The sequence below is a fragment of the Siniperca chuatsi genome, linkage group LG5 (genome assembly GCF_020085105.1).
Source record: "Siniperca chuatsi isolate FFG_IHB_CAS linkage group LG5, ASM2008510v1, whole genome shotgun sequence".
Classification (NCBI taxonomy): domain Eukaryota; kingdom Metazoa; phylum Chordata; class Actinopteri; order Centrarchiformes; family Sinipercidae; genus Siniperca; species Siniperca chuatsi.
Genome location: NC_058046.1, coordinates 21,216,273 through 21,242,933, shown reverse-complemented (window position 1 = coordinate 21,242,933; position 26,661 = coordinate 21,216,273). Strand labels below are relative to the sequence as shown.

General features: G+C 40.2%; 1 protein-coding gene across 6 annotated transcripts in view; it reads right to left on the bottom strand.

Annotated features, from left to right (window-relative positions):
• Positions 1–26,661, bottom strand: part of ccser1 (coiled-coil serine-rich protein 1) — a 120,140-nt gene that overhangs the window by 28,985 nt on the left and 64,494 nt on the right. For 3 of the 6 annotated variants that reach the window (XM_044196399.1, XM_044196398.1, XM_044196401.1), the window contains exon 10: positions 26,262–26,342. In XM_044196399.1, the coding sequence (XP_044052334.1) occupies positions 26,262–26,342 (81 nt within the window). Of the gene's footprint in view, positions 1–8,200; positions 8,234–16,619; positions 16,669–26,261; positions 26,343–26,661 lie in introns of all 6 variants that reach the window. The other 3 variants (XM_044196403.1, XM_044196402.1, XM_044196404.1) reach the window with 3 other exon arrangements.

The following is a 26,661-nucleotide window of genomic DNA, read 5'->3' as shown; positions in this document are numbered from 1 at the left end:
CAGGTAATTGTTTTAGGGATTCTGAATGGGATGGATTGAGGCTGCATTATGCAAGATTTTTATTCAAAATACACCTGTTATATTAGGCTCACCAACATTTTGACCTGTACAAAATAAGAACGACTAGAGGAGAGGGAGGAAAAGGTGGCATGGTAGCTATATGTTGCCAGAACCAGTATTGCATCGATGGCTTACTTATCTTAAACAGAGTTGCACTATACAATACTAGATATAATACTACATACTTAATTCATCCACCCACCCCCCAAAGCCTCCCCCTCAAACTGACAGACAGAAAGAAAAAGTGATGCAAAGCAGCTTGTTCTTTAACTGGAGCAACCACCTGTTTCAGGATCAGTTTACAACTCTGCTTTTTACCCCCTTCTTAGATTTCGGCAAGGGAAAGAAAGGATAGAAAACTATTTAAAAAGGGGATGTTGTCAGCATACAGTATTATATTGTGAGAATGTGTATGTATGGCATATTAATGTGGAGACATACATAAATCATCTGTATGCATGTTCCACTGAAGGACAACACTGAAATATATTTGCATCAACTTTGTTCAACCATATCATCATCAGATCCACTTCTAATGCACTATCCACGAAAGGCCTTTACGTCTTAAAATACATACATATACCTGCGCGTCTGCACTCAGATAAAGGTCTGCTGGTGCTCTCTGCTGCATCCGCCATTTCTTAAATGATGTACACAATCCTGCGTAAAAAATTACATGTCTTTCTCTCTCCATCTCTCGCTCTTGCACTCTATTTCACAATTCTTCTTATTCCCCCATTTCTTCTCCCTCGTGTGTGTCTTTCACTCACATGTCACACACTTTCAAGTCCTTTGCTTCTCAGACATTTAATTCCATATATTCCACTTATTACACAAACAAGTGAGTGTGTGGGCGAGTGAGTGGTTGAGTGTGTGGGTGAGTAAGTGGACAATTGAGTCACTGGTTGAATTGATGGTGGAGTTTGGGTGGGTGAAGATTTGGTTTGTGGGTGCAATGTCCAGTACACTGTAACTTTGCGAGGCAACAAACATTTTTCAAGCAAGTTCAAAATCTCTTCAAGTTGATTTTCACACCACTGGCATAAACTGAAAACAATGTGTTGCCTAAAAATTGTGAGCTCAATGTGTAAACATATGGAATTTATACATGTAAAGTATACATTAAATTATGTGTAGTAGTTCTTTTTGGATTAATGTGTCAACTATTTTACCAATCAATAGATGAATTGCTTGGTCTAAAAAATATCAGAGTGAAACATTCAGAATTCCTCAGAGAGCAATTTGCCGTCTTCAAATATCTGACCAGAAGTCCAAACCCAAAAATATTCAATTAACTATTAGTTAATAGCAGGCAATCTTCGTATTGGAGAAGCTGGGACCAGAGAATGTTTGGCATCTACTTGAACAATGACTTTACTGATTAATTGATTATCAAAATTTTTGACGATTCATTTTCTGTCGATCAAATAACAGAATAATCTTGTAGTTAATAGGTTCATGTTTTTTAACTCCATGCTAGTAATTAGAAGTCTATGGCAACAGATATAATTCAACACTTTTAGTTTGAACACTCACTTGGACCAATGTCAGCCTTATGGGATATATGACTAATGTGTAAGTCAGTGAGGACAGAGGACAAAAAATTCAACTGATCTACTTAAAAAATAGAAAAAGAATAAAAACACAAGCAGTGAGGTCTTTGATCTTTCAGCAGTGAAGTACTGGTGTGACTACAGCAAATATGATATTAGACACATTACACACACAAACACAGACAGTAGTTTGTGTAAAAGCTTGAAATTGAACCAGTCCCCCCAAAAAAAAAAAAAAACCCCAACAACAACAAAAAAACAGCACAACAGGCTGACAGATCAAAGGTGTCTGATAGCTAACCTGCCTGTGTCTCATATCCACACCTCTATCTCTCCTCTCCCCATGATCCTGCTCATCAATGCCAGCCTGTCTCTTTCTCCTACTCTCACACTAATCCATCCATCATTCCCCTTAGCCTTACCCTAATTAATACCCTTTGCCTACCTGCCTCACTGTCTCTCTCTCTCATCCATGTATCCATCCATCACCCTTGCTGGCCTGCCCAGGTCATTACCCACTGTGATGATGGTTTTGTTGCTCTAATTAGCCTAATTATAGTTGTCAGTTATAAGCTGGTCCTCTGCAGGGACCTTGTGATCCTACTGTGACTCTATCTGACCTTGGCCATTGAGTGTGCGCATGTGTGTGTGTGATACCTCTGTGCCCATGGCTGACCTCAACACTGCACTGCACTCATATTGTCTCTTTCTCCACTTCGGAATTACTTTCTTTCTTTGTTTTTCAGTGTATTCTTATTTGTTTATCCTCTTCTAACTACCTCCATTCTTTTTAACACCGCTCCTTTCCTTTTTGTTTTTTACTTCCTACCGTACCTGTCACCCTGGCCTTATATCACCCATTTGTGGTTAAAATAAAGTACAATCTAACATTCCTATTTCACTACTAGTCCACTCAGTTCTACTTTGTTCTACAGTGCTGTTGTTATATGCTCTCTAACCTAATCTGTTTTATTCTTTCCATTTTAAGGACCATAGTGAATGTCTGTTGCGAATGTCCAGTTCAATTCCATTTTATTTCATTCTATAAAGGACTTTCAGGAAATGTAACACACCCACTGACAACTATAGTGGAGGCCATCAGCTCTTGAGTAACAATAGGTGTGAAACAGCTTATTGCAAGTACAAATTGGCTGTCTAATTCAATGGATGGTTAATTTTGGTCATTAAAGTTTTCTGTTCTTGTTGTTCACATATCTGTATCTGTTTTGGACACTGGCTAAAATATCAGCAAATATGTGCGGCTAGCTGTACTAACTATTTAGACTGCTAGCAAGGTCAAAGTAACAACAATAACAAAACTCAAAACTAAAAATCATTGCTCAGGAAAGAAAAAACAAGACAGGAAAGTTTGTCAAAGAATCATGACAAGTTGATATTTTCATGGCCAATAAATGTGCCTTGCCTATTTGTTTGGTATTTTAAAGTAAGAGGAGAGGTGCTACAAGAGAGGAGTTCATGCAAATGAGATAGCACATGGCAAAGTGTTGGTAATTTGGCCAAAATGGGGTCTTTGACTTTGTGCTGAGAACATCTCACTCTGCACCTGGTCTGTTCTGTGACAGAAATGGGCAGCAATAATATAATACGGTCAAATGAGAATAAATGCTTTGATTAAACATTCTCCAACCAGTAGACATAATTAGATTAGATTAAAGTTTAATGCAATTATAGCAAAGATGACAGTAATTCAGTCTTCTAGTCTTTTAGACTGTATGAAAGCCTTTCCTTTCAGTCTTAAAGCCATGTGATGGCAACAGGCTAGATATATGTGTGGCATATGTAGCCTCTGAAGTGCAGCAACACTACACATCATGATCCTTTGTGGTTACTTCGGTTAAATCATGCACAACCAACACAAAGTTGCTGCAAAATGACCACACCGCATTTCTAATTCTGAGAATATCAACCTGGTCTGGGTAATTTGGTCTGCTGCCAGTTTGTGCCTTGCAAATATTGGGTGAAGGAGAAGCTGAAATCCTAAGGATGCATTAAGACACACACAGATCAGTAAGAAAAATCTTTAGACAGTTAAGTTCACTTTCCTCTAGATAGATAGACAGACAGACAGACAGACAGACAGAAAGACAGACAGACAGACAGACAGACAGACAGACAGACAGACAGACAGATAGACAGATAGATAGATAGATAGATAGATAGATAGATAGATAGATAGATAGATAGATAGATAGATAGATAGATAGATAGATAGATAGATAGAGGAGTACTTTTAGGTTACGAAATCCTATAAACAAACTGCTTCATTCACCTTGCAAAACAATGTAACACATAATTTATTTTTACTTGGTTGTACACATTTCACTTACCTACATAATCAGTAACTATATGTGGTTATGATGCGGATCACTGTGTTGCAAAATAAAACCATAAAACGTCACACACAGAAAACCAGGCTTTCGATGTCACCACAAGTGTAAATTCAACTTGCAAAGAAACATCATTTGCCTTTGGCTGCAGATTTGTTTTGCCGTATATTCACACACTGCAACTCAACACTTCTTTCACTAGAATATTATGTTCCTTCTTGGAGAAGACAATTTGTATTTTGCCATCCTTTGGTGAGCTATTTTACTCCTGCGGCACTGTTTTTGACACAGCTATTGAAGAGGTACGAGACTGGCTAAGAGGATAATAGTTAATCACCTCACCCCTCTGATTTACAGTATATTCTGCTAGATTCTGTCCTATACTTTTGTACACAGGGCACTGCATTTATATGAACCAAAATAACAAGTACACCCTTGTGTACGCCCTTATTGTCCTTGTGCACATAACCAAGTGCTTTGCGCTTTTCTTTGTGACTTGTGACTGTTCTCTTAAAATACAGCCTCTACTATTACAGTATTTAACACTTTCATTTAATACATTTAACATATGTCTTTTTTTCCTGCATGTATGTTAAATTCTGAACTCTAATTTCTGCACAGGCATGAAGGTCTTTTCTATTCTATTGTATTCTATTCTATGTGCTTTAAAAGTGGCTATTAGCTGGCAGTTTTTTCACCCGTCCTTTGTGCTACATGCCATAATTATGATTAATGAAAAGCTTTTCTACTTCATACTGGCTCAAAGCAGTGTGTGTTTGTGAGGGACTTTATGTCTGTGTTAGCTTTTTTATGATGATATATGTGATGTGTATATGTGATTTGTACATTTAACTGTATGGGTGTGAGAGCAGGTTCCCATTTCTATAGTGTATCAATCTTTATGGAGAAGATTCCTGTCTAAATGTCTGGCATCTCTTCCTCGTTTTTTCTTGCATCTCTGTTCTCTTTCATTTTGCCTTTTATTTTCTCTTACTCTGCCTCAAACCCCCCTGCAACCACCCACCATCCCTCTATGCCTGGCCCTCCCTCATTCTTGCTCTCTGCATGTGCTCCTCTTTAGACCCCCTCCATCCGTCTCTCTCCCAGGCATCTTTCTGCTCTGATGAAACAGATGTCCCTTCATTAATAAAGACCTGGTCTACCACAGTAATGAAGGACTGAGCGAGCATGCACAAAAGAGAGGAGGAGAGGAAGAGTACAGAAAGATAATATTTAACATGCATGTGTGCATGTTATGCCAACAACCAGAACACATTGCACTACAGCACTAACCCACTCCTCTTTTCCTCCCTGTAGGCAAACACACCAACATGCAGACACATTGGGCTTGCTAGCTAGATACAAATCACAATGTTTTAGCTCTATTGTAATTTTGTATGGAGTGTCTGGCTGTTACTGAATGTTACCAATGCATTTCCAAGCCCCTGTAAACTAAACTAAACCTGGGGAATTATTAAAGTGGGAATATCAAGCTGTAGTGTGCAAAATGCCAGAAATTATCTTAACTGCCCAGCTAAACAAGAATGTCCAGAACTGGAAGAAATAACCAAATAGAGCGAATACCTGAGGCTGAAGCACAGCGTGAATCCCTCATGCTTAGGAAAGTGTACTGTAGCTAAAGGAAATGCTTGGTTAGTTTCAACGAGAGTTTAAGTAGCTTCCTGTTGTGTTCTAAGGATAATCTCAAGTCTTTTTCCCTTGAGATCCCCACATGCTGAGGCACACCAGCTGTTCTCCCACTCTCACACACCAACACAAACTCTTCTCAAATGTGGACACCAATACACATCTTCACACTGGCAAATACACAAGATGCTTGATAACATATTCACACAGAGATGCGTCAGCATGACAGCACACATGCACACACAGGTTAACACCTTTCAATAACTGCCCATGAAATTATCTGCTTAAAGCGCCATGCACTGTCTACAAATACTATGGATGGATCAATCAATCAGTTTCTAAAACACTCTACAGTAACTGATGTATCTTCATATGGCCAGAACAAATCAATCAACCCGTGAACTGAGAAGAAGGGGCGGGTGAAGGTGGGGAGTCAGGGGAAACTGAGGGCTTCGAGGGCCACCACACTCTCAACTTAATGTTGTGTGTTCCCTCAGTTTTTATCTCCCTTTGATCCACTCTAATTCTTAAGGAGAGAATCGAAGGCCCCCGTTCTAATTTCAAAGAGCGATTTACTGGCTTTGTTGTCAAAGCTGACTAACGCTGTTAGTGTTTGGTGCTACACATTGTTCTGTTGTCGTTTTTTTTCCATTAGTCACATTCAGTCAGCAACACATCTTTTATTGGATCATCAGCAGGGCAAAAACATGTCACATCAGGGCAGATAAAATGCTAACTTCCATTCTGCCAAACACACTGGAGACAAATTGAGTGACATGGCCTTCCTCTCAGTGGTGAAATGTTTCCATCAGAGACAGATTCACACAGCTCCAAACCGATTACACTAACAATCCTCCAAGCTTTCTTCCTTATATAATTTGCCCCACATTGTTCTGTGTCTTGACTGGCCAATTTAAAAACAAAATCAGTCAAAAACAAATCTCACTCTGACAATTTCCTCCAATATAGGCTAATGTACAAAGCTCATTGTTGAGCATTGTCTCGTTCAGCTGATGAAAATATCATAAGAAACTACTCCAAATGTGCTACATGACAAACAAATACTGAAATAAGGCTACCATTTAGTGCGCTGACATGGTTGCTTTTTACAAAAGTCACATAATGACCTTTTCCATTGTACCTCTGTTAACAGTATACATTGGGTAATCTTACAAACACAGCGTCTTCAGCCCAAACAACATTAAATAGATGTCACAATAGCTGAGTCGCACTGGAAGGGAAAACAAAGCTAATGTGTTAACAATAACACTATAGTACATCAACTCCTTGAGGAACAAAACATAATCCTTATGATTTATTAATGTGTTCAGTTACATCGGACACACATATAAATGCTGCATGATGTGTACAGTGCAGTTCAGCAACAAGCTTAGATTTAGATATAGTGACAAATTTGACTTGAGATGAGATACGACACCCAACCCTGCCAACAGGGCGATGCAATCACAGCTAGGCAAATCACCTGCCATCACTCAAAATGGCCAACTTGTGGCTTCGCTCAGTATGAATTACCTGTAGACAGTTAGGGCATGCAAATCACTGCTGAGTCAAACAGATTGATTTATATAAATCAAAAGAGAATCATGTACGACGGACAACAAATAATACATGCTGATTAGGAATGAAAAGAAATGACGAATGCTGATTTTTATGGTTATTCTGAGTACATCAAACTTGGCATAATAGGATTATCAAAATATAATTTTCACATTGCATTGTGAGCGACAGCCGATGAAGCTGGTGTCTAAGTTAATACATCTATCGGTAAATCTTTTAAACTAGAAAAAGACATTTTTCAATTGACATGTATTAGTATAGAGCTCATCAAAGAGAGTTAGACTAGAAATCATCAAATTAAAACAGTTACTTCTTTTATTCTGTTACAGTTAAAAATGACCCACTTAAATCATTGCACAAAAAAGTGTCTCAGTAGTCTAAAGTGGCTGTCTTCCTATAATCCATCAGTGTCTTCTTACTTTTTCCTCCTCTTTTTCTGCACTCTCACACATGCTGTTAGTCTATACAGATGGAATTTGATTTCCATCTTTGAGAGGGGAGAGGACGAGAGGAGAAGAGACTTGGCAGGGATAAGAGAGCCACTTGAGAGCACTGAGACCTACATAGAATTAGATTGCTTTGGAATACACCCATGAGGTCACATTTACCATAACGAAGGTAAATCAAATGTTCAGCTGTCTTGATTGGAGAGAGAAACAGGCTAAGCAATGACTGGTTAGATAAATGATGGATAGATGGCAGATGGCACATACAAACCTGGGCCAGTTGTGAGCTTATCCCTGCCTAGAGGGCGAATAGACCATTACATAGTCTATGGCCTGCCAGACTAGATCAATCAATTACAAAAAATAATGGAAAGCTAAAAGAAATGAGCAAGATATTCGGATATTATGGATTTCATATCTTGTTCCTATGATGGTTTCCCTCATAACAGATATCATAAGAAAATATTAACTATATAGCTGGAATGCAATAAAAAAAATACTAATAACATCAGGAGAAAGCAATTTTCAGACCCAGGTTTGTAGTTTGACCCAACCCAGACACGCATACCTGTTTCATTCCTCCGTCATACCATGGTGCTTACTGCTTCCAGACAAATGGAGGTAGACATGTACGGATGGAAAAACATAAGAGAAGACACAAGAGAGATGGCGTAGTGAGATGAGTAAGGTGGAACATGAGCATGGAATACACACAAATGAATACAAGCACATGAATGAACATAGATGGGGAGGCACACAAAGGAGCATGGAGATGTGTTTGAGTGGGTAGGAAACAACATGGGCAAATCTGGCTACAAACAAAAATTGTCAGCGATATACATGTTACCATTTAAAAAATAGCACTAACACAGACATACAGACAAACGTCACTCACAAAGAAGCAATGTTTATCAATATGGCTGTGCAAAGCGTGGTGATTCCCAGAGTGTTCAAGAAACGAAGTGTTCTTGAACTTGTTTATGATGTGCAGAGCCAATAGCACGAAGAGATTACATGTGACAGTAAGAGAGACATTAGAGATCTGTGTGATTGCCTGTTGGTGTTTGTGTGTGTACTGCATGTGTGTGTGTGTCACATATGCAAAAGGAAATACAGCAGCCAAAGAAAAAGGCCTGTGTTATACACATGTGAAAAAGCACTACGTTAAGGAGAGGGCTTAAACCGGATCTGCTATAAAGCAAAAGCTCTTTCAACTGCAGTAAAGTCTACCTCAGTTAGAGCAAATGTGTATCCTTACCCTCAAACCTACAATACACAAACACACATCCACCTAGATGAACATGCATGCATAAATATTGCATATTCACACAACAAACACACATAAAAAATGCATCGGTAGTAATTCGTAAAAGGAGATAGGACAAGGAAACTGTAGTGTCAGTACAAGTAATGGTGATCTGAAAAGGGAAGTGAGGAAGGAAAGTGAAGACAGAGAGAGAAAGAGGAGCCATGAAAGGCAGCAGCACTGTAGAAGGTGCCAAGACAGTAGGAGGTCTGGAAAAGGGACAGAGGAGAAGGGTGGCAGATGAGAGGAGGATCAAAGACCAGGACGACAGGATAAGAAGTGGAGATGCCAGTTCAATTTAGGATTTCTGAAAACGGCCTCATACCCTATCTATAGGTGATGAGACATACTCAGTACTCTTAAGGCAGACATCGCTGCAATAATGTTGTTATGTTATATGTTACTGGCGTAAACATCACTGTAGATAGGATTAAAATATGACAAAATATGCTGCCATTTATAATGTTCAAAATAGGTGAAAACCATACACATGAAATGACAAGCATTTAGCGGTGTCTGCTTAAGTTAATTGCGAATAACAAAAATTAATAATTTACCCCCTTAGCAAATTTAGGCATATTTTGTGGAAAACATGAATGTTTGGAACATACTGCACAATGGGATGGACAGCAGAATGGATTATGCTGCAGGAGTGGTTTGAGACGTCTCTATGGACATTTTGAAATCTGTTGTCACTGTGAAACTGGGTCGGAATTCATTGCAACTGTTGTAAAGCCAACCACACTGCAGCTGCCGTCCTCCACAAAGGAGCAAGCTATAATCTTTTCAGAGCAACATTCAACTTTGAAGGCAGGTTTCAAGTACTCAAAACACAGGTTTTCGGTGGACGAGATTACATCCTATGAGATTTGAAAGCGTGTAATTCTCATCTGGGACACAATCTCCCTTATTTGTCATTCGCTCTGCCTGTGTGAACAAAAACTATTGCCATCACTTGTTCTGGGAGAGAAGTTAAGCCATGCTTCCTCTCAGCCTTACACACCATTTGCAGATTAAGTTATGCTCTTTTTTTGGTTTAGGAAATCAACAGAAGTGATACATTCCTATCCAATCAAAATTGCAGAATCACCAACAGGATGTCAGAGAGGATAGGACGTCTAGTTCATTTACACACAAAAATTAACTTTTGCATTAATACAGAATCAACCCTTTCATAAATACACCCCTGATAGTAAAAATGCTCAAAAAAGCCATTTGGCCTTTGCCATGCACCGATGTTCTGCTTCTATCTAAGAAGTAGCAGTGTAAGGCACACAAAGAAAATAATGCAGAGGACAAAGTCTCCGATTAGAAAGTATACTCACTACAAGTTCATTGTCACTCTCAATTCTTTAATGTTTTGAGCTGTGAACTATCCAATGAGGATGGGAGGCAATTAATCATTCAAGGTGAATGCAAGGAAGGTTGTACAGAAGGCAGCATAGTAAAGAGGAAAATATGGCATACAATTAACTTACGATACAGTGATGAACATAGTGTGACTGTATAATCAAATAGAGAATAGGACCATTAAATATGAGCAAAACATGACTTGCTTTGACAAAAAGAAAAAGTGAGAAAGTGAGTGAGAAAGTGAGGGAAGGAGAGAGTCGGATGCCTCTTGACACCAGCGTTAAAATGTTAATCTGGTCTCGACCTTTTGGAACATATCTAAAGACGCCAGCAGGAGTGCACACACACACGTGTCTGCTGTAGTCACACTCTGGGTCCTTAATTATGTTAACCCGCTACTCAAATAAATTAATATGTGACCACAGATATGGTTGTTTGGTACTGAAAGCTGGGGAAATTGAAGGAGCAGGAGAGAGAGAGAAAATGGTGGAGAGAAAAAAGGGACAGAGGGGAAAAGAGAAACAGGTGACAAGTGAAAAAACAGGGACAGAGGGGAAGATAGAAAGTTTGAGAAGGAGAGGAGAGGGAGCCAAGAGGCAGAAAGGACCTCTCTTCATTCATTACTGATAAGAGCAGTTATAGGTCAGCAACATGACACACTTGTGCAGGAACGCATGCATACACACTTGGGGGCACACTTGGCAAGAAACACACACACACACACACACACAGGATGACTCGTCCTCCTAAAGCCTTCACAGCTTTGTCATTGAGTATTGCTTACCCTCTCTCCTGTCTTCATGAATTGATATCTTTCACCTTGTCACTTTTTTCCCCTGAACTTGAGTCCCTTCCCTCTGCTCTCATTACCTTGTTTCCTTTCTTATTTCCTTTTCATACTTTTCTTTTGAACTCTTAAGGAAGATCGTGCCTTTGAGGTTGTACAGTAGCTCCTTTGGTACTCAAACTACCACTGGACTTAATATCTGTGGACTCTAAAATAGCAGCTCAAGATCCTCAGTCTTTGTTAAGTTTTACCATTCTCATATGGTGTCTGTAATATCAACAGCTGTTAATGTTTATTAGAGCTCATACACTTTATTTTCTTCCACAGTCCCCTTTGTAATTTTTTATTTGTCCTTCATTTCCTTTGTCCTTGACTTGACTGCCTCTCCAAGTTTTCTTTACTTCCTTTCTGCCCTCACCTCCTTCTCCCTTCCCATCCTGTTCCTTTACCCTCTCTGTCACTCTTTCTCCTGGCCTTCTCAAATCTTATCCTCATCCTGTTTTCCTCATGTCCTCCCTTGCAGTCGCCTTGTCCCCTCCTGTCCTTCTGTCTCCCTCCCCGCCTACTCCGATGTACCCAGTGTCATTGTTCAGATAATTATTTATTAACATGTTTATGTCGCCACTGTCCCTGTCTGTTGCTGCCATCTGTGCCCAGTTAGGTGCCTGCCTCCCTGTGCCGTTCTGCCCTGCCCGTGGGGGAGAGAGCCATACATGGGGGCACAGATCAGAGACTCCCACACAAACACATACACACACTCTCTTTCTCTGTTCTTCTTTCTTTGACACACAAACCCACACTCACACACCTTCTACTGACAGCCTCCTCTCTCCCCTGTGCTGCCCCTGGGGCTAGGTGGGGTTAGCCTGGATGAGAAGCAGGCAGCATTAGCCACCACAGTCCCTTCTGTCCTGTCCTGTCCTGTTTTGTTTGCTTTGTTCTCTTCTGTCAGCTCTACATATAAAAGAAGGCGGTGGTAGCAGGAGTGGTGTTACCTTGATAAAGTTATTTAGAGGACAAAGGAAGAAGGCACATTTCAGGCACATTAAATAGCTAATTATGGATTGCCTGGGAATGTTTCATCAAGCATTGAGGGCTATATCAGCCAAGTTAAATGCATTATATTGTTGTTGCTTACTTTTTGTGTATCTAAAAATAGACTTCTTCCCCCAATGCCAAAAGATTCATTGAGCTCATGATAAAAGCACAGCTGTTAAAGAAAAGGTTTGCTGGGAAGCTGTAAATAGCTTGTTAATGCTTGGGCTATCTGTAAACATGAAAAGAAATGTTGCCTTCACCTAAACAAATCCAGATTTGGGTTTAAAGCAGTAAGTCATTCAGTATTCTGTGAAAGGACATTTTATCAAATACAACATATTGCACGGTGACATGCTAATGCAACCTGAGCCCAATCCTGAAGGATTTAAGCATCTGACTGAGTGTCATTCTCACCATGTTGTGATATGACAGAGGGAGGAGGAGGAGTAGGGCGGACAAAGAGAGAGGAAAGAAAACACAAAGAGAAATAAAGGAGGAAAGAAGAAGAGGGAGGGAGGTAGAAGGAGGCAGAAAAAGCATGTGGGACTGCAGGAGGATTGTGATCATGCATCCTAGATCTCAATAAGTAAACAGAACAAATATTCTCCATCTCTTCGCCTCCTTCTCTGCTCTTCTCACAAGCCATTCCAAGTCCCCTGCCGTCCATTCCCTCATCATGATCTCTATCTGTTGGCTTCTTCAATTCTTGGCAGTCCGTCTCTCTCATCTCCTCCGCTCCCCACAGCAGCTTTCTTTCATCCCCTCTTGTTTTTTTTTTGCTCCATCTCTCCCTGCATCTCTCCAGCTCTCACACTTCTCTCAGCATCAGGTTTTTTTTTCTTTACATTCCTACTTCAATCCAACTAATCTTCCCTCTCTATGTCATTGTGTCTGTCTGTACGAATGCATCAGTCTAACTTTCTCTCTCTGAGTAGGAGACTAGGAGGGAGGCTGGCGGAGGAGGTGGTCCTGGTGGCCTCTATCAAGAAGCAGAGAGGAGCGTGGGTACTTCCTCGGGGAGAGTGCCTCATTAGTGTGAATGGTACACAGCAGAGCATGTAGAGACTGTGTGTATATGTGTCTGTTTGAGTGCCTCTGTCTATAATTAGGAGTCACAGCGAGTAGTGCTGTGGATCACAGTTAGATAAGTGCTCTGGCACCTAGCCAGCATTGGAGCTAGCCTCCATACACACACACCCCCACACAGACAGCTCCCACCTCTGAGGTTCTTGTATGGCAGTGCAGTGTGGTTGTTGGGAATGGTTTGGCTTCCGCCTCTTCTGCAGATGGCAGGGGCCAGTTGGATGTATCCAGTTTTACCTTGTCTCTAGCTGAAAACCACATCCACAGATGCACACACCCACACACCTGTACTTTCTCATCTGCTCGTCTGAGGCAGGCAACAAGGGAACCACAATTGGTACCCAAAATAGAGGTTCAAAGACGTGATACAGCCACACATGCATGCACACACACTCAAACACTCAAAATAGGAAATCGTTCTTGCCCTCATTCAATCCCAGAAGGGACAACTCACACACATGTGCAAAACACACACACAACACTTCCTCCGGCATGCAAACTCCACCTGGGTAAAGGAGTCTAACATCTCGGTGTGACTGCCACTGGGCAGGCTTGCATACCCACACACACAGACACACACACACACTCTCTTTCACTCTCTCCACCTGCTACCCCTTCCCACTATGTTGATACAAGTGGACCGCCTCCTCCTCACCACACACATACAGAAACATAAGCACTGACTTTGTTTGGCAACCAACAAATGCAGATGTATGTTTACAAGGCACTCAATCACAAAGAGTCAATGTATTTACAATTCAAATGAATTCATAAAAGTTTAGAAAGCTCTGGTCCACGTAGAGCCTCCTCTGCCAGGCCTTTATGGGGCACTGCAAAACACTTCACCCTAATGGAACAGTTTACGACTTTAGTCAGAGTTTTAAGGCTGTAGAATAGATGCAGTGTCCGTGCAGCTTCATGATGCCTAGACTTTAGGTTTACCACTCAGTGCCACATTGTTATTTGTTTGGTGGATGAGAATCCAAATTTGGTGGAGCTTGAAGGGAGCTTAGCTTTGGTGAATGAGCAGGAGTCACCACAAAAGATTGTCACTGCCTGAGAGGCAAACGTGGCCCCAAACATACACCTCTTTAACCCTAATGACTCTTTGAAGGAGCTATAATTTACAAAATTGCTACCATGATAGACATAAAATAGATGCAATTAGCCATTGCTATGGAAAAAAAATACTGACTTTGTATTTCTAAAGAAATGTCCGGGGTGTTTTCTATTGGCTTACAGTGCATACAATCTCATTTTTGGCACAAGCATCTAGTGGGCATTATGAAAAGTGCATCATGAGGCTTTTCTGACTTCAGCACTCAGCCATGGTGGTTGCCACTTGGTTTCACCTTGCTGAATAAATGAGGTTTAGCTCATTTATGTTGTTTGCCCTGCAACAGGTCCAGAAGTGACTAATAATTCAACACCACAGCATTATTGTCAGTCCTTGAGGAGTTTAATGAGCAAAAAGAATCCCCAACACACACACACACACACACACACACACACACACAGACACACACAAAGATGATGAGGGATTTCTTGCAGCAAATCTGGATGTTTGTGTAAAAATAACTCAACTACACACACACAGACAGACAAAAATACACAGTCAGAAGTGTGTAGGTGCCCTTGTGCAAATGGAGCAAACAAATGAAGCTCTAATGGCTCTTACTGTCTCTTTATGCTTTAACCTTCAAACACTGAGAAGAACATGTGTGCACATAGACAAATCTGGGCACACCACAGACACAGGCCCTTTTTAATTTATGATTAACATTAGATGTGTCCTTATTGAGTGTGTGCATGTGGAATTGGGTCGTGGTGTGCATGTATGAATGCCTGTGTCTATGAATGTGTGTGGGTCTGTTATGTAATGTGAGTGTGGTTAAGTGGAGGGTGGTCAAAGCCTGTATGGATAAGGTCACGTGTCACACGGGTCAATAAAAGGTTCTCTAGTGCTGTGACAGGTGGGGTTACAGTTCATAGTGCAATGACAGATAGGGTTAAAGTTCACACATGTACAGGAAGAGGAAGGCTGGGACACCGCATTCACACGTTGGTGCTCTTAATCCTAAAGCATGCAAGCTCAACTTCAGTACAATCCAGTACAGCGGGTAGGTAGGCAGGAAGCAGGGAATAGACATGAGAAAAAAGTACTCTTTGTTTAGTTTTCCTCCCTGGAGACGTTTTCACTTTTGGAAATTCCTTAACTCCCCTGCAACATAATATTTTCTGTGCAGTGTTTCAAACTACAGTATTTAAAATACTAACTTTTCATACAATCTACCAAAATGTTGGTAGGCAGTTGATGAATTTTCAAATGAAAACATTTCCACAAAAGGAGGGAAAAATAAAGTGCATCTTTAAAACTATGGTGACCGCATACTGTAATTTAAAAATCCCTGATTGGTTGGTTAGGATGTGCCAGTCTCCTTTATAGAACTGGACAGTGCAAAAAGCATCCTATAAATACAGGATGTATGAATACATATTGGAGCAAAATCCACATTTTGGTCATTTAAAATGAGGCAGAATCTTTGAAGTAAGCTTAATAAGGCATTTTAAGCACTTGAATGCCCTCTGAGCTTAGAGAATATACAGACCGGAGTGTACTTCACCTTGTTCAATATCTGAAACTATGTCATTTGTCAAGATCATTGGCTTATAACAGAAATGGTCTGCACCATCGAATTGCAATAAAAGAGAAATTATCTGTACCATTGAACAGAGATTTTTCCCCCCTCTGACTTAAACCACAGAAAATATTACATTGGCTTTTATCCCGACTTCACACAGACAGAGCTGTTCTTAAACCAGAAAAGAGATGATCTTGGGGTCACCATCACTTCGGGTAGGATTATCTAAGATAGGTACAATAGGCAGCATTCTTCTCAGAGGGTCTCCATACAAGGATTGATTAATAGATAAACTGTCTCGGCTTAACTCATCCGCTCATATCACTTCACTTCACATAATCAGCAGTGGATTCTATGACACCACCTGTTTAAATGTAAGTCAGTAAGGCTTTTGAAGTGCATGATATAATTATCTTTTGTTTTTAGAACCTTAAACACTTTTGTCAGCACATTTTATATCAGGAGATTTTTTAAATATATAATATATTTTTTAATATTGAATTCAAGTGTGTAAAATCTAATTATTACTACACTGACAGTCTCAAAAACTTCAATCAATTCTGATTGTGGAAAACAAATGGAATAAAAACTGTATTAGCTGATTTGTGAAGTAAAGCAATTGCAGATCAGCGTTTAATCAGCCTGTAGAGACATGTAGAACTTAATCAAGCCTCAGTACCAAGACCCCCTGTTTTCCCATCTAGTACGGTACACTAAGGTAGACCACTACGAGACACAGTCACGTCCAGTCAGGTGATATCAGAACAGAGACACTCACTCAATTGTCTCCTTGACGACAAAGTGGCGCTCCCATGCGCCTTGATGCCCTGGAAACAGAAGATATGTTGACACAAAGAGCAACCGATAAAAAAAAAAAAGAGGGCATGGAGACAAAGAGGGATTGTTGTTAGATCAGAGGAGAAAGCAATACATTACTTTGGTATATTTCACTGCAATCATAAATCAACCTCCTCAACACTGCCTCCCCCCTAATGTGAATTTATCAGTGGCGGACTGTGATTTGTCATTACGTGTAAATAACTGCAAACAGGTCTTTGCAAACTGAACAAATATATACAGTGTCGTTGATGCAAAGCAACTTACAAAGTTGAATGGTGGTTAATTTTTTTTGACACATGGCCACTGTTATAAGTGCAATTTCCATGAGACTTACCCACATGCTTAGTTCATTCATCCATGCATTCACCACTACAGAAGATGTCCGTCTATTAAAAGACATGGCAATGTGCACTGGCTACACACTGCACGAGGATTCATTTGCCTCCTTTCTGTGTAAGGTGCTTTGCATCAATGACACCAGTTTTGATGAACAGAAGAAAAAATAAAGCTAGTGGGGGACACCGCAGCAAAGTACAGGGTTTATAAGTACTGATGGTTTGTACTTCATGTTCCCACAGAGCGATTTGCTTGCAAAAAACTACAAATGTACCGATTCCACAACAATGTGCTTAGAAGCCATGAGACAAGGACACAATTTTTAGGCAAGGAGCTGGTATACTGACTGCAGATAACGGCTGATACAAAGAAACAATTAAATGCTATCCAGCATTACCTTACCACACTGATTCTCTAGCACTCACATTATAATATTAAGTAAAATTTCTCACACACACACACTGCTCTAATCCTAGCAGGCAGATGGAAAGAGGTCTTGAACAGTAAAAGTTGATGGTCACATAAAACTTCAATAAAATACCCTATTCCCCTGATCATAGCCTTTACATCCTCAATGCAACGGGGGTAGCTAACCTATATAAGCCTGCTCCATGCCACAGCAGCCGCCCCCTCCCCCTCCCTGCGTCAAATTGCCTAAACCCTGGTGCCTTCATAACCTTTAATTGGCAAGTCCCAAATAAGCTGTCGTGCCATTGATTTAACTCACCGCTTCTCAGGTAACAGTCACTTCATCTGTCTGTCAGGTCTATCATACCATCTCTGAAACTCTGATCCGTAACTCTGCCATTCATTCATTCAGTAGCCATATGGCTTTGTATTCCAGCTTCACCTTTACCTTTTTTTGTTGTAGTTGAAATGTTTAGTAATTGTAGCAGTAGAGTTGGCATTAGCATGTAACTAAAAGTGAACTTGTTTGTGTTTGTTGTGCATGCATTAAAGTTAAAAGACATGCCCTCTCAAACAATAATTAAGATTATTAAGGGAACATGCTCCTATAAAATAATAATCCTTTTTAATAACAATAAGTATCATAACTCTGATTGAGCTCTCTTGCCAGCAAAAACAGCCATTCCCTATTATTATACAGTACATACTCTCTTAAGAATTATCTCCCATGGCGAATAATTCCATAATTGGGTTATGTACAATAATTATCCATAATTCCCTCTTCAAATCAACCATTTGAGTCCACAAATTCCTACAATGGGAAAAAGTGAAAGCACGACCACACCACTCTCACTTTAACATGAAAACTGGGCATAAATATAAGTCACCACATAAACGCCGGGAAGGGGAGGGGGAGGAGAGGAGAGGGTTAACAAGAGTTGGAGAGAAACTGTAATAAAGGATGAGCAGTGACAGGGAGGGGCAAGGCAGGGTGAAAGAGTAACGGTAATAAAGGAGATGAGGAGGATGAGGGAATGTGAACAGAGAGGTATACAGGTGAAAGGCAGACCATAAAGATGAGAATGTCGGAAGGCAGAGACAAAAGATATCAAGGAATGGATGAGAAACATACGAAAAATGAGAGACGATGGAAGGAAAGAGGAGAAAGATAGGAAAAGAAATAAAAAGTAAATGTTTGAGAAGAAGGACATGCAGTCTAAAAGCAAGAAGGATGACAGAGAAAGGGGGGAGATGAAGATACAGGACAGAGGGGAAAAGGTGGGAAGGGGCAGGGACAGAGAAAGGAGGAGCCATATGAAGATGGAAAGAGATCAGAGCAAAGAAAATGGATGAATATGTGCGGGGAGAAAGAAAGGAAAATCAAGGGTATTTCTTATGGAGGGGCACAAAAGAGGAAGAAAAGAGGAATTAAGGAAATCATGAAATTTAGAGAAGAAAGGGAAGAAAGATGGAAGGACAAGAAGACTGACAGACATAAAAAGAAGAATGTATAAAAACTCAAAGTAGGGCAGAAAACTGCCTCTCTCGTGCTCAGCCCCTATCTCCTCCTCTTTCTTTCTCTCTCTCTCTATCTTTCTTTCTTATTTCTATCCTTAGCAGCACCATTACTCAGTACGGCTGTACAAAATGATCTAGTTTACAGGAATAGGAGTTGGAGACCTACATAGTCACAATCATCACTGGACCCTCCATCCTCCTGCTTAAATTGGCACAGACGTGGAGAGCACTGATGACGCTGGTTCATATGATCTATGTCATCATAAATATTGATTCAGGGTTCCCCAGCCCCAGGAAGATACGTAAAGACCAACCAGTGGCGTTCATTAGGAGTGCTCTTTCAACTGGGGGTCCGCTGAACATGATCTGTGTTACCACCACACAGCAATAATAGGTGGACATAAGTAAAGGCAAGCTAAGCCAAAGCCTTCTTTTTCCCCTGACCTTTTGGATCAATAACCCTGGATGAAAACAACCCCAGAACCAAGGCAAAGAAAAGGAATCGATGGTTGTTCTGCTTTAGTTTGTAGAAGTGTTGGGACAATAATTTTTTACACAGCAGAAAGATGTTAAGAGTTAGCATGTGACATTACTGCTACTGAATAGGAAAGCTTTCATAAGCAGTTAACTGTTAGGGAGCATTCATGGAGATGTAGCAGGGCTAAACTCAGATTATCTACTCTTTAATTTGCATTAAAGAGTTTATCCACCTTTAAAGTCTGAAAATACTCTTACTGACCTCAGTTCATATATCACCGTACTATCAACGTGATATATACTTTATCATGCATGATGTTTTTTAACACATTTTTGTTGAAAGTTGTGTGTATATTACTCATGATGATTAGCAAATACAGACTTTGCAGGTAGGTACTGTAAATACCTTAATGTTGCACTTTAATTCCAAAATATATTACATGCACTGAGTGCTTCACATGAAAATAGACATAGAATAAACATAAAAAGGGATGGAATGTCATAATTAATGGAAAATAAGATGGAAAATAAAACCCACTTGATAACAATAATAAAAATAAGATAAAAATAGAATACATAGAATGCATAGCACAAGATGGAAAATAAAACCCACTGAATGATAATAAAAATGACGTTAAGAAACAGAATACACAGAATGCATCAAATCAAGTAAAATACAGTATTTTAAAAAAAGTGCAGCAGTGCATAAGTGCGAGGCAAGTGCAAAAGGAGTTTCCGGCCTGCATCAGGAAAGTCATGGCTAGTTCTGCTTACAATAACTGTTTAATTAATTGTGTTTCTTACAAATAGTACCAGCAATTAGATATGTCAAATGTTTGTTATATAGCTTTTTTCTTCCATGTATCAACAATCTAATCCAAAGAAACATCTATATTACTTTATGTTTTACAATGACGGCTTGTCAGGTCTTGAGATTTAGAGACAAGCTGTCAGAAATGATGAGACATAAATTTCCCCATTATTATTTCCCCATACATTTGAATGTATTTAGTTTGGATGTCCTTTGAATCTGTATCGCTGTGATGTCTTGTTTTTAACTTTGGAATGCTGAATCTCCTGTCTGCACAACAAATTTACCCTTGGGTACTAATAAAGAAACTTTGAACCTTGAGCCATTAACACACAAGAAAGCAAAGACTCATACACCTGGACTCTGACCTGACTTTCTTCATTTGGTCATTCTTCATATGAAATGACCTATCCAGCCCAAAGAGATGATTCCTATATAGTCACTCCATACCTCAAGTATACTTCTTTTGAGATGGAGAGATGAGAAAGACAGAATGAGAGACACAGAGGGAAGAATCTGCATGATCTACTTAAATGTTTCTCCATTCAAATGTAATAGCCCACAAACAGACGATAAACGATCCTCAACTATCCCTCAGCTCCTCTCATTCTTTTCAGAAGCTACTAAGGAGAGAGGGGATGAAGAGAGGGGTGGCTGTGAAGCCAGGAGAAAAAGAGAAAAAAAGGAGGCAAAAAAAAGAGTAAAGTTGCACAAATCTATGGAGAATAGAAAACGACAGAGAATAGAGTGAGAAAGGGAACAAGAGTGAGCTAACCATCAAGAGCTTTTGATACCCTCCATAAAATGTTCCTTTTAAGAATGCCCATGAAATTAGCTTGCTGAAAGAAAGCAATCTCAATCGATTCAATCCCCTCTAAAAAAACTTTCAAACAGCCACCATACCTCCAGCTCTTAAGAGTCTCTGCGGGACATAAAATAGCTTCTCGCCTTTTCTCTCTAACCCCCCTCTTTTTTCCATTGCTGTCTTACTCTTTCTCAGTTTTCCTTTCACCTTACCTGCCATTTCCACATTGGCACACTGACAGAAAGAGGAGAAATCTTTAAGTGCAGAATTGAAAAATAAGGGTCGGTCCACACTGTTTGGCTCTCTCACTACGCTGCCACTTGTCAGCTTCAGGTGGATATCTCGGTCTTCCTTAGCAGCACTCTTTACAATGTCCCAGAACATCATACAGTATGCAGTGACCCTGTTCTGCACATATCTAACTGTTTCAGTTAGTGACTTACACAGGGTCATCTTCCTGTGTGTACTATGTGTACTACCTAAGGAAATTGGTGATGGTTGATAGATGCTTTATTTACATTCGAGGATTAAACTTTTAAATAAGGTTGTAGATCAAATTCACAAAGCTTTATCATGTATTTAGTCATTGCTGAGGTCCCACTTTTTCAGCAATCTCACTAATTTACTGCTGCAAGCTGCCCTCATACCAAAAGTGAAAATCGGGTTTGGCTACATTTACAGCTGATCACAATGACATCTGGTAGATTGAGAGTCAGTATTTTCCAATATACTGCATATTAAATTGGTTTATCTATAGATAAATCAAGAAAATAAATTACTGTAGGATGGAGAATATAGGCATCTCATATAGAGCATCTCAGCTGTCATTTAATCTGAAAATGAATGCAAACAATATAAATAAATGCCTTTTCTGAACCTTCCTGGAACTCAGTAAGTCACAAGGTAGCCAAGAGTAACTTTTAGGCAAGTAGGCTTAAAGTTGTATTTCTGTGGGACAGAGTGTGGGGGCCAGGAGCTGTCCCTAGGACAGAGTGTCCGACGGTGGGGAAACCAGGGCAGGAGAATCCCCGATGGACTCCTAGAGCCCTGGAAACCGGGTGGAGAGGAGAGGAGAGGAGAGGAGAAGAGAGGAACTTCTGAAAGCTAACTGCACTTTCAGGGATCAGCGAACAAAAGCAGGTGGAAGAGAAGGAGGAGGACAACGGAGTGAGGAAAAGTAGGAGGACGTTTCAGAAAAGAAGGAGGGTGAGGAAGAGGGAGAGAGGATGAGGGAGATGGTCGACCTTGTGAAATGGCAGAAGCAATAGAAATAGCTGCCCCACTTGTAGACACACTTTCTGTTGCTAGCCGTCTTCGATGCACGGGGGTAGCTAACCTATATAGGCCTGCTCCACGCCACAGTCTCTCTCTCTCTCTCTCTCTCTCTCTCTCTGCATGCACACATGGGAGGGGAGAGGCTAAAATCAGGGCACACATGCCGTAGCTACTGCTGAGTTAAGTCACCTGTGCTGCTAGCCTAGCTTGCTAGCGGGCAGCCAGCTGCTCCTCTAATTAAGAGCCCATCTACTCAAGAGGCCTGAGCATATGGAGGACTCTATGGCCAGGTACTGGTTTTATAATAGATAGCAACGCCATACGGTTGAATACTGGCCAGACTTCCGAAAGTTGGACGCAGTGTTTTAGGAAGATAAGGTTACTGTGGTCCTGACCAGACACATTAAAGGAGTTTGGGAATACTACGATACCTCCAACATACTTCCAACACTCTGAGACAGTGATGAGCATGTTCAATAGATATTTGAGTATTGCCCTACTCTCTTTTGGAGAGTGGACCAATACTGTATATCTGGTATGCTAATATCATGCTGTTTTCCACCTGCAGAGTCGATGAGACAATTAGTGACACTCCTTGAATTCAAATGATTACCTGCCAATTAATCAAACCACTTCACCTCAGAGAGGTGATATAATTGAGTGAATCTTCAAAGATTAAATCTCTCCTCATATATACTGTACTGTAGGAGAAAAGACAGAGTGTCTTTCTCACTACCCTCCTGGTGAGGCTGAAATTAGTTTTAATTAAATTAATTGAAATTAATCAGAATGTCAGAAAGAGGATATTACCGGAACTGAGGGTATCAGACAACTTAAAAATCTGTAACCACTCAATACACAGTCCATTTTTCCTCTGGGCTTTTTGTCCAGAGAAAAACATCTGGACAAACAGTTACTAAGTAACTAAGCAAACATAGTAATTCAACTAAATGCATGCCCTGTAAGCGGCATCGCAATACTAATGAGCAAATTATACCACGTGAGGCATGACAACACATAAAAACACACAAACAACCACAATATTGATTGAATTATAATGTCTGAGGCATAAACGCAACCTATTTGACTGAAGTTACTTTGACACTTTCAACAGCATATTTATCAACTTTGCTGTCCAAGGCCAGGGCTAATGACTGCTTCACAAAACAAAAACACACACTTGCATAGGCAGACACATAGGCAATGACGTACACATGAGCACACATATAAATTTGTACACTAACACATACACACAAACACACACCTTTGCTTGCTTTAGCTTCCAGTTCCAACAGAAATACAATTATGTGAGACCATTTCAGGCTACATTATGAGAAATGCATTAGTCAGTGAAGGCAAATGGAACACAGTGCAGACATATCTAAGGATGTGTCTCTGTGTTAATGTGTGTGCATGTGTGAGAAAGTGATAGAAAGACAGAAACTGAGAGGGAAACTTTAAAAATAGGAAAAGAAAAAACTGATAGAAGAAGAATGATGAGATATGGTAAAATTATTGGCTTCAAGGCTGTAATTTCATGCAGATGCAGTCAACAAAGTGGCATTTTTCTAAGGTGTAGTGCACCTGTTTTGGAGACTCGCCACAGTCAAAGTAGGTGGAGCGTCACTAGCAATCCAGCACTCCACTGCAATTTGTTGTCAAGATTCACGGCATTTCTAGACTGCAGTCTACAGCACGCCTGTGTGGACCTGGTCAAGAGTGCACCTAGATCTGTGCTATTTTTAAGATTTTAGTTGGTGGACACACCAATCACACAAACTTCTATCACAATATGTATGTTTTCCTTGTCTATTTCCCTTTTGTTTTACATTCATAGATTATCAATAGACATGTCTACTGCATATTCATAACCAAAAGATAGTTTTATTTCTGTTTTATAATAATTCCAGCAAGGTAGAGTAAAGATTAACATCTGGTCCTTACCTGCAACTTTCATCCACAACAGCTTGTACAGTAAAGGCCTATCCATTTAGCTGATTGACTCCCTTTATTGCCATCTGAGTGCGGGAAGTACGTTTTCCATCTGTAGTCTCTAATTTGAGTGGTGTACATTGTTAAAGCATAGATACACACACCAGATCCACTGTAAATACCATAATCAGATCTTGTTCCGCCACCACCACAATGTTGCTGAGTCAAAAAACATCAAACTGGTCTGTTATAGTTCGGTATTCTACACAGGCTGCAAGATTATGGAGTAAAAATGATGACACTGTGAAGGTGAAATGGTCAAGCAAAGTTCACTTAGCTCCATGAAAAATCTGAAGACAATAAAAGCCTATTTTTTTCTGTCTAAGTCAGAGAACACACTAATGACCATCGTTCATCTCCTTTTTTCCAAGGGGGTCTGGCGAGTCTAGCACCTGAAGCTTCGCACTTTTAGTGGCAATAGATGAGTGGCTGCAATGAACAACATAATGTGGTAGACCACAATCATAACTGTTCATTTAACTGTTAGTTTATTGTATTGTACAGTATATGACCCCCCTCAGAATTCTCTACTCCCTTGTGAAACTGTCTGAAAATATAGTAGAGATGCACTTTTTTGAAGGGAATAAATCCTACGTGTATGCCAATGTGATTGGCCATTATTGTAACAGGCTGTAACATATCCACAGATAATATGTGCACCCATAGTTTGCTGTTCCCCTCTAAACACACAATACCAAAAGTGCATCAGTTTGACCTCTGCACATGGAGCACTTGACTGCACTTTGAACCCTAAGCCTCGATTTATGAAACTAGCATTCTCAGTCTCTCCCTCTCTCTCTTTCGCGCTATGACTGGTATGGGCTGTAAATGACGGTAGGACTTTAATAGTCATCATCATCATAACAATAACAAAACAATTTATAACTGCTAACTTTTAACTATAATTTTATAGAACCAGTGCAGGTAGAGATACACTGCTGCTGATGCAGGAATTCACATCAGGTGGATATCCCCATCTAAATCCCCGAATCCAAGTAAAATAATATAAAGTAAACGCTCTGTGTAGCCAATAACTAAAGTTAAGTTCAAAGTAGTGGAAAAGTTATTTGGTGTTCTGCAGCACATACATGAAAATCAAACAGAGGGAACATTTTATTTCTGTTCTGTGCAAACAATGTATTCATTTTGCACTTGAAATTGTAAGAGTAAAGTCAAACATTATCTGCTGTGTATGTGTGTAAGTCAGAGTATGTTGGTGTGGGTATTGTGCACCCACTCGCTCACACAATGACACAGCTTTTCCCCTTTAACAGTTTTTCTTGCCAACTTTATACGCAGCAGGATTAAAGGTATAAAAGAACTTTGAGAAGAGGGGATGAAAAAAGTGTTTTAAAAGAGAGACATGAGAAACAAAGAAACAGACCCCAAACTCTGCTCCTGTTTCCGTTACAGCCAGCCATTTTTAGACAGTCATCCATTAAGTCTGCTGCGTTCCCATAATGTCAGCCTCTAGTGAAGCCAAAGAGGCCATGTCAACAAAGGGTGTTAGGCAGGCAGGCCGGTAAGAAGCAGCACAGCACCCTCTCTCAGCGCTGTGGGAATTGGAGGAGGAGCAGGCAGTGGACTATAATATGAATGTCACTGCAGTACAACATCTTTAAAAAGAGTAAGATGGATTAGAGCTTCAGCTCAATGTGAGAAGATGCTCTTAAAGAGGTGGGAAAGAAAAGATGGAAGGGTGGAGGATGCCGGCTGTGGCTCAGCATTAAATGCACAGCCACAGATGGGACAACAAAGTAAGAGAATAGAGAAAGGAAGGGTCTTACAATGAAGATTTTTGTTAGAATTGAGGTTCATTTAGTGATATGTAATCTTATATTGATTCAGGTGTTCTTACATAATGCACATTTTCAGTGCTAGAAATGTAGTGCACAGTGCATTGTTAGTGTCTGACAGAGTGAAATAGAGAGGGTGTGTGCGGTCTGTGTGTATCTCACCTCTGGCCCCATGTGTTCTGTCTGTGTTGTGCGGTCAGTCATTTGGCAGTCTTTCATCTTCAGGGCAGCTTTGGCACTCTCCTGCATACAAAAAAAAAAACAAAAAACAAAATACACACACCCATCAGCCGTGTCCAAAATCTCACAAAGAAAGAACATAAAATACGAATAGATCAGAACAACTAAATGCTCTCCCAGCAGACATATGCCTTGCCTCCACTCACAATGCTTAGTATTGAATAAAGAAAAAAGAAAAAACAACTCTAAACAACCTCAACAAACCTAAATCCTTTTGGTGCCCTGCCATTGTTCCGACGGCCCATTATTCCGAAACCCTAATAGTCCGAAAAATGTCCCATTGGACCGAAAGCCCATTTGTCAGACAACCAGTTATCCCCAA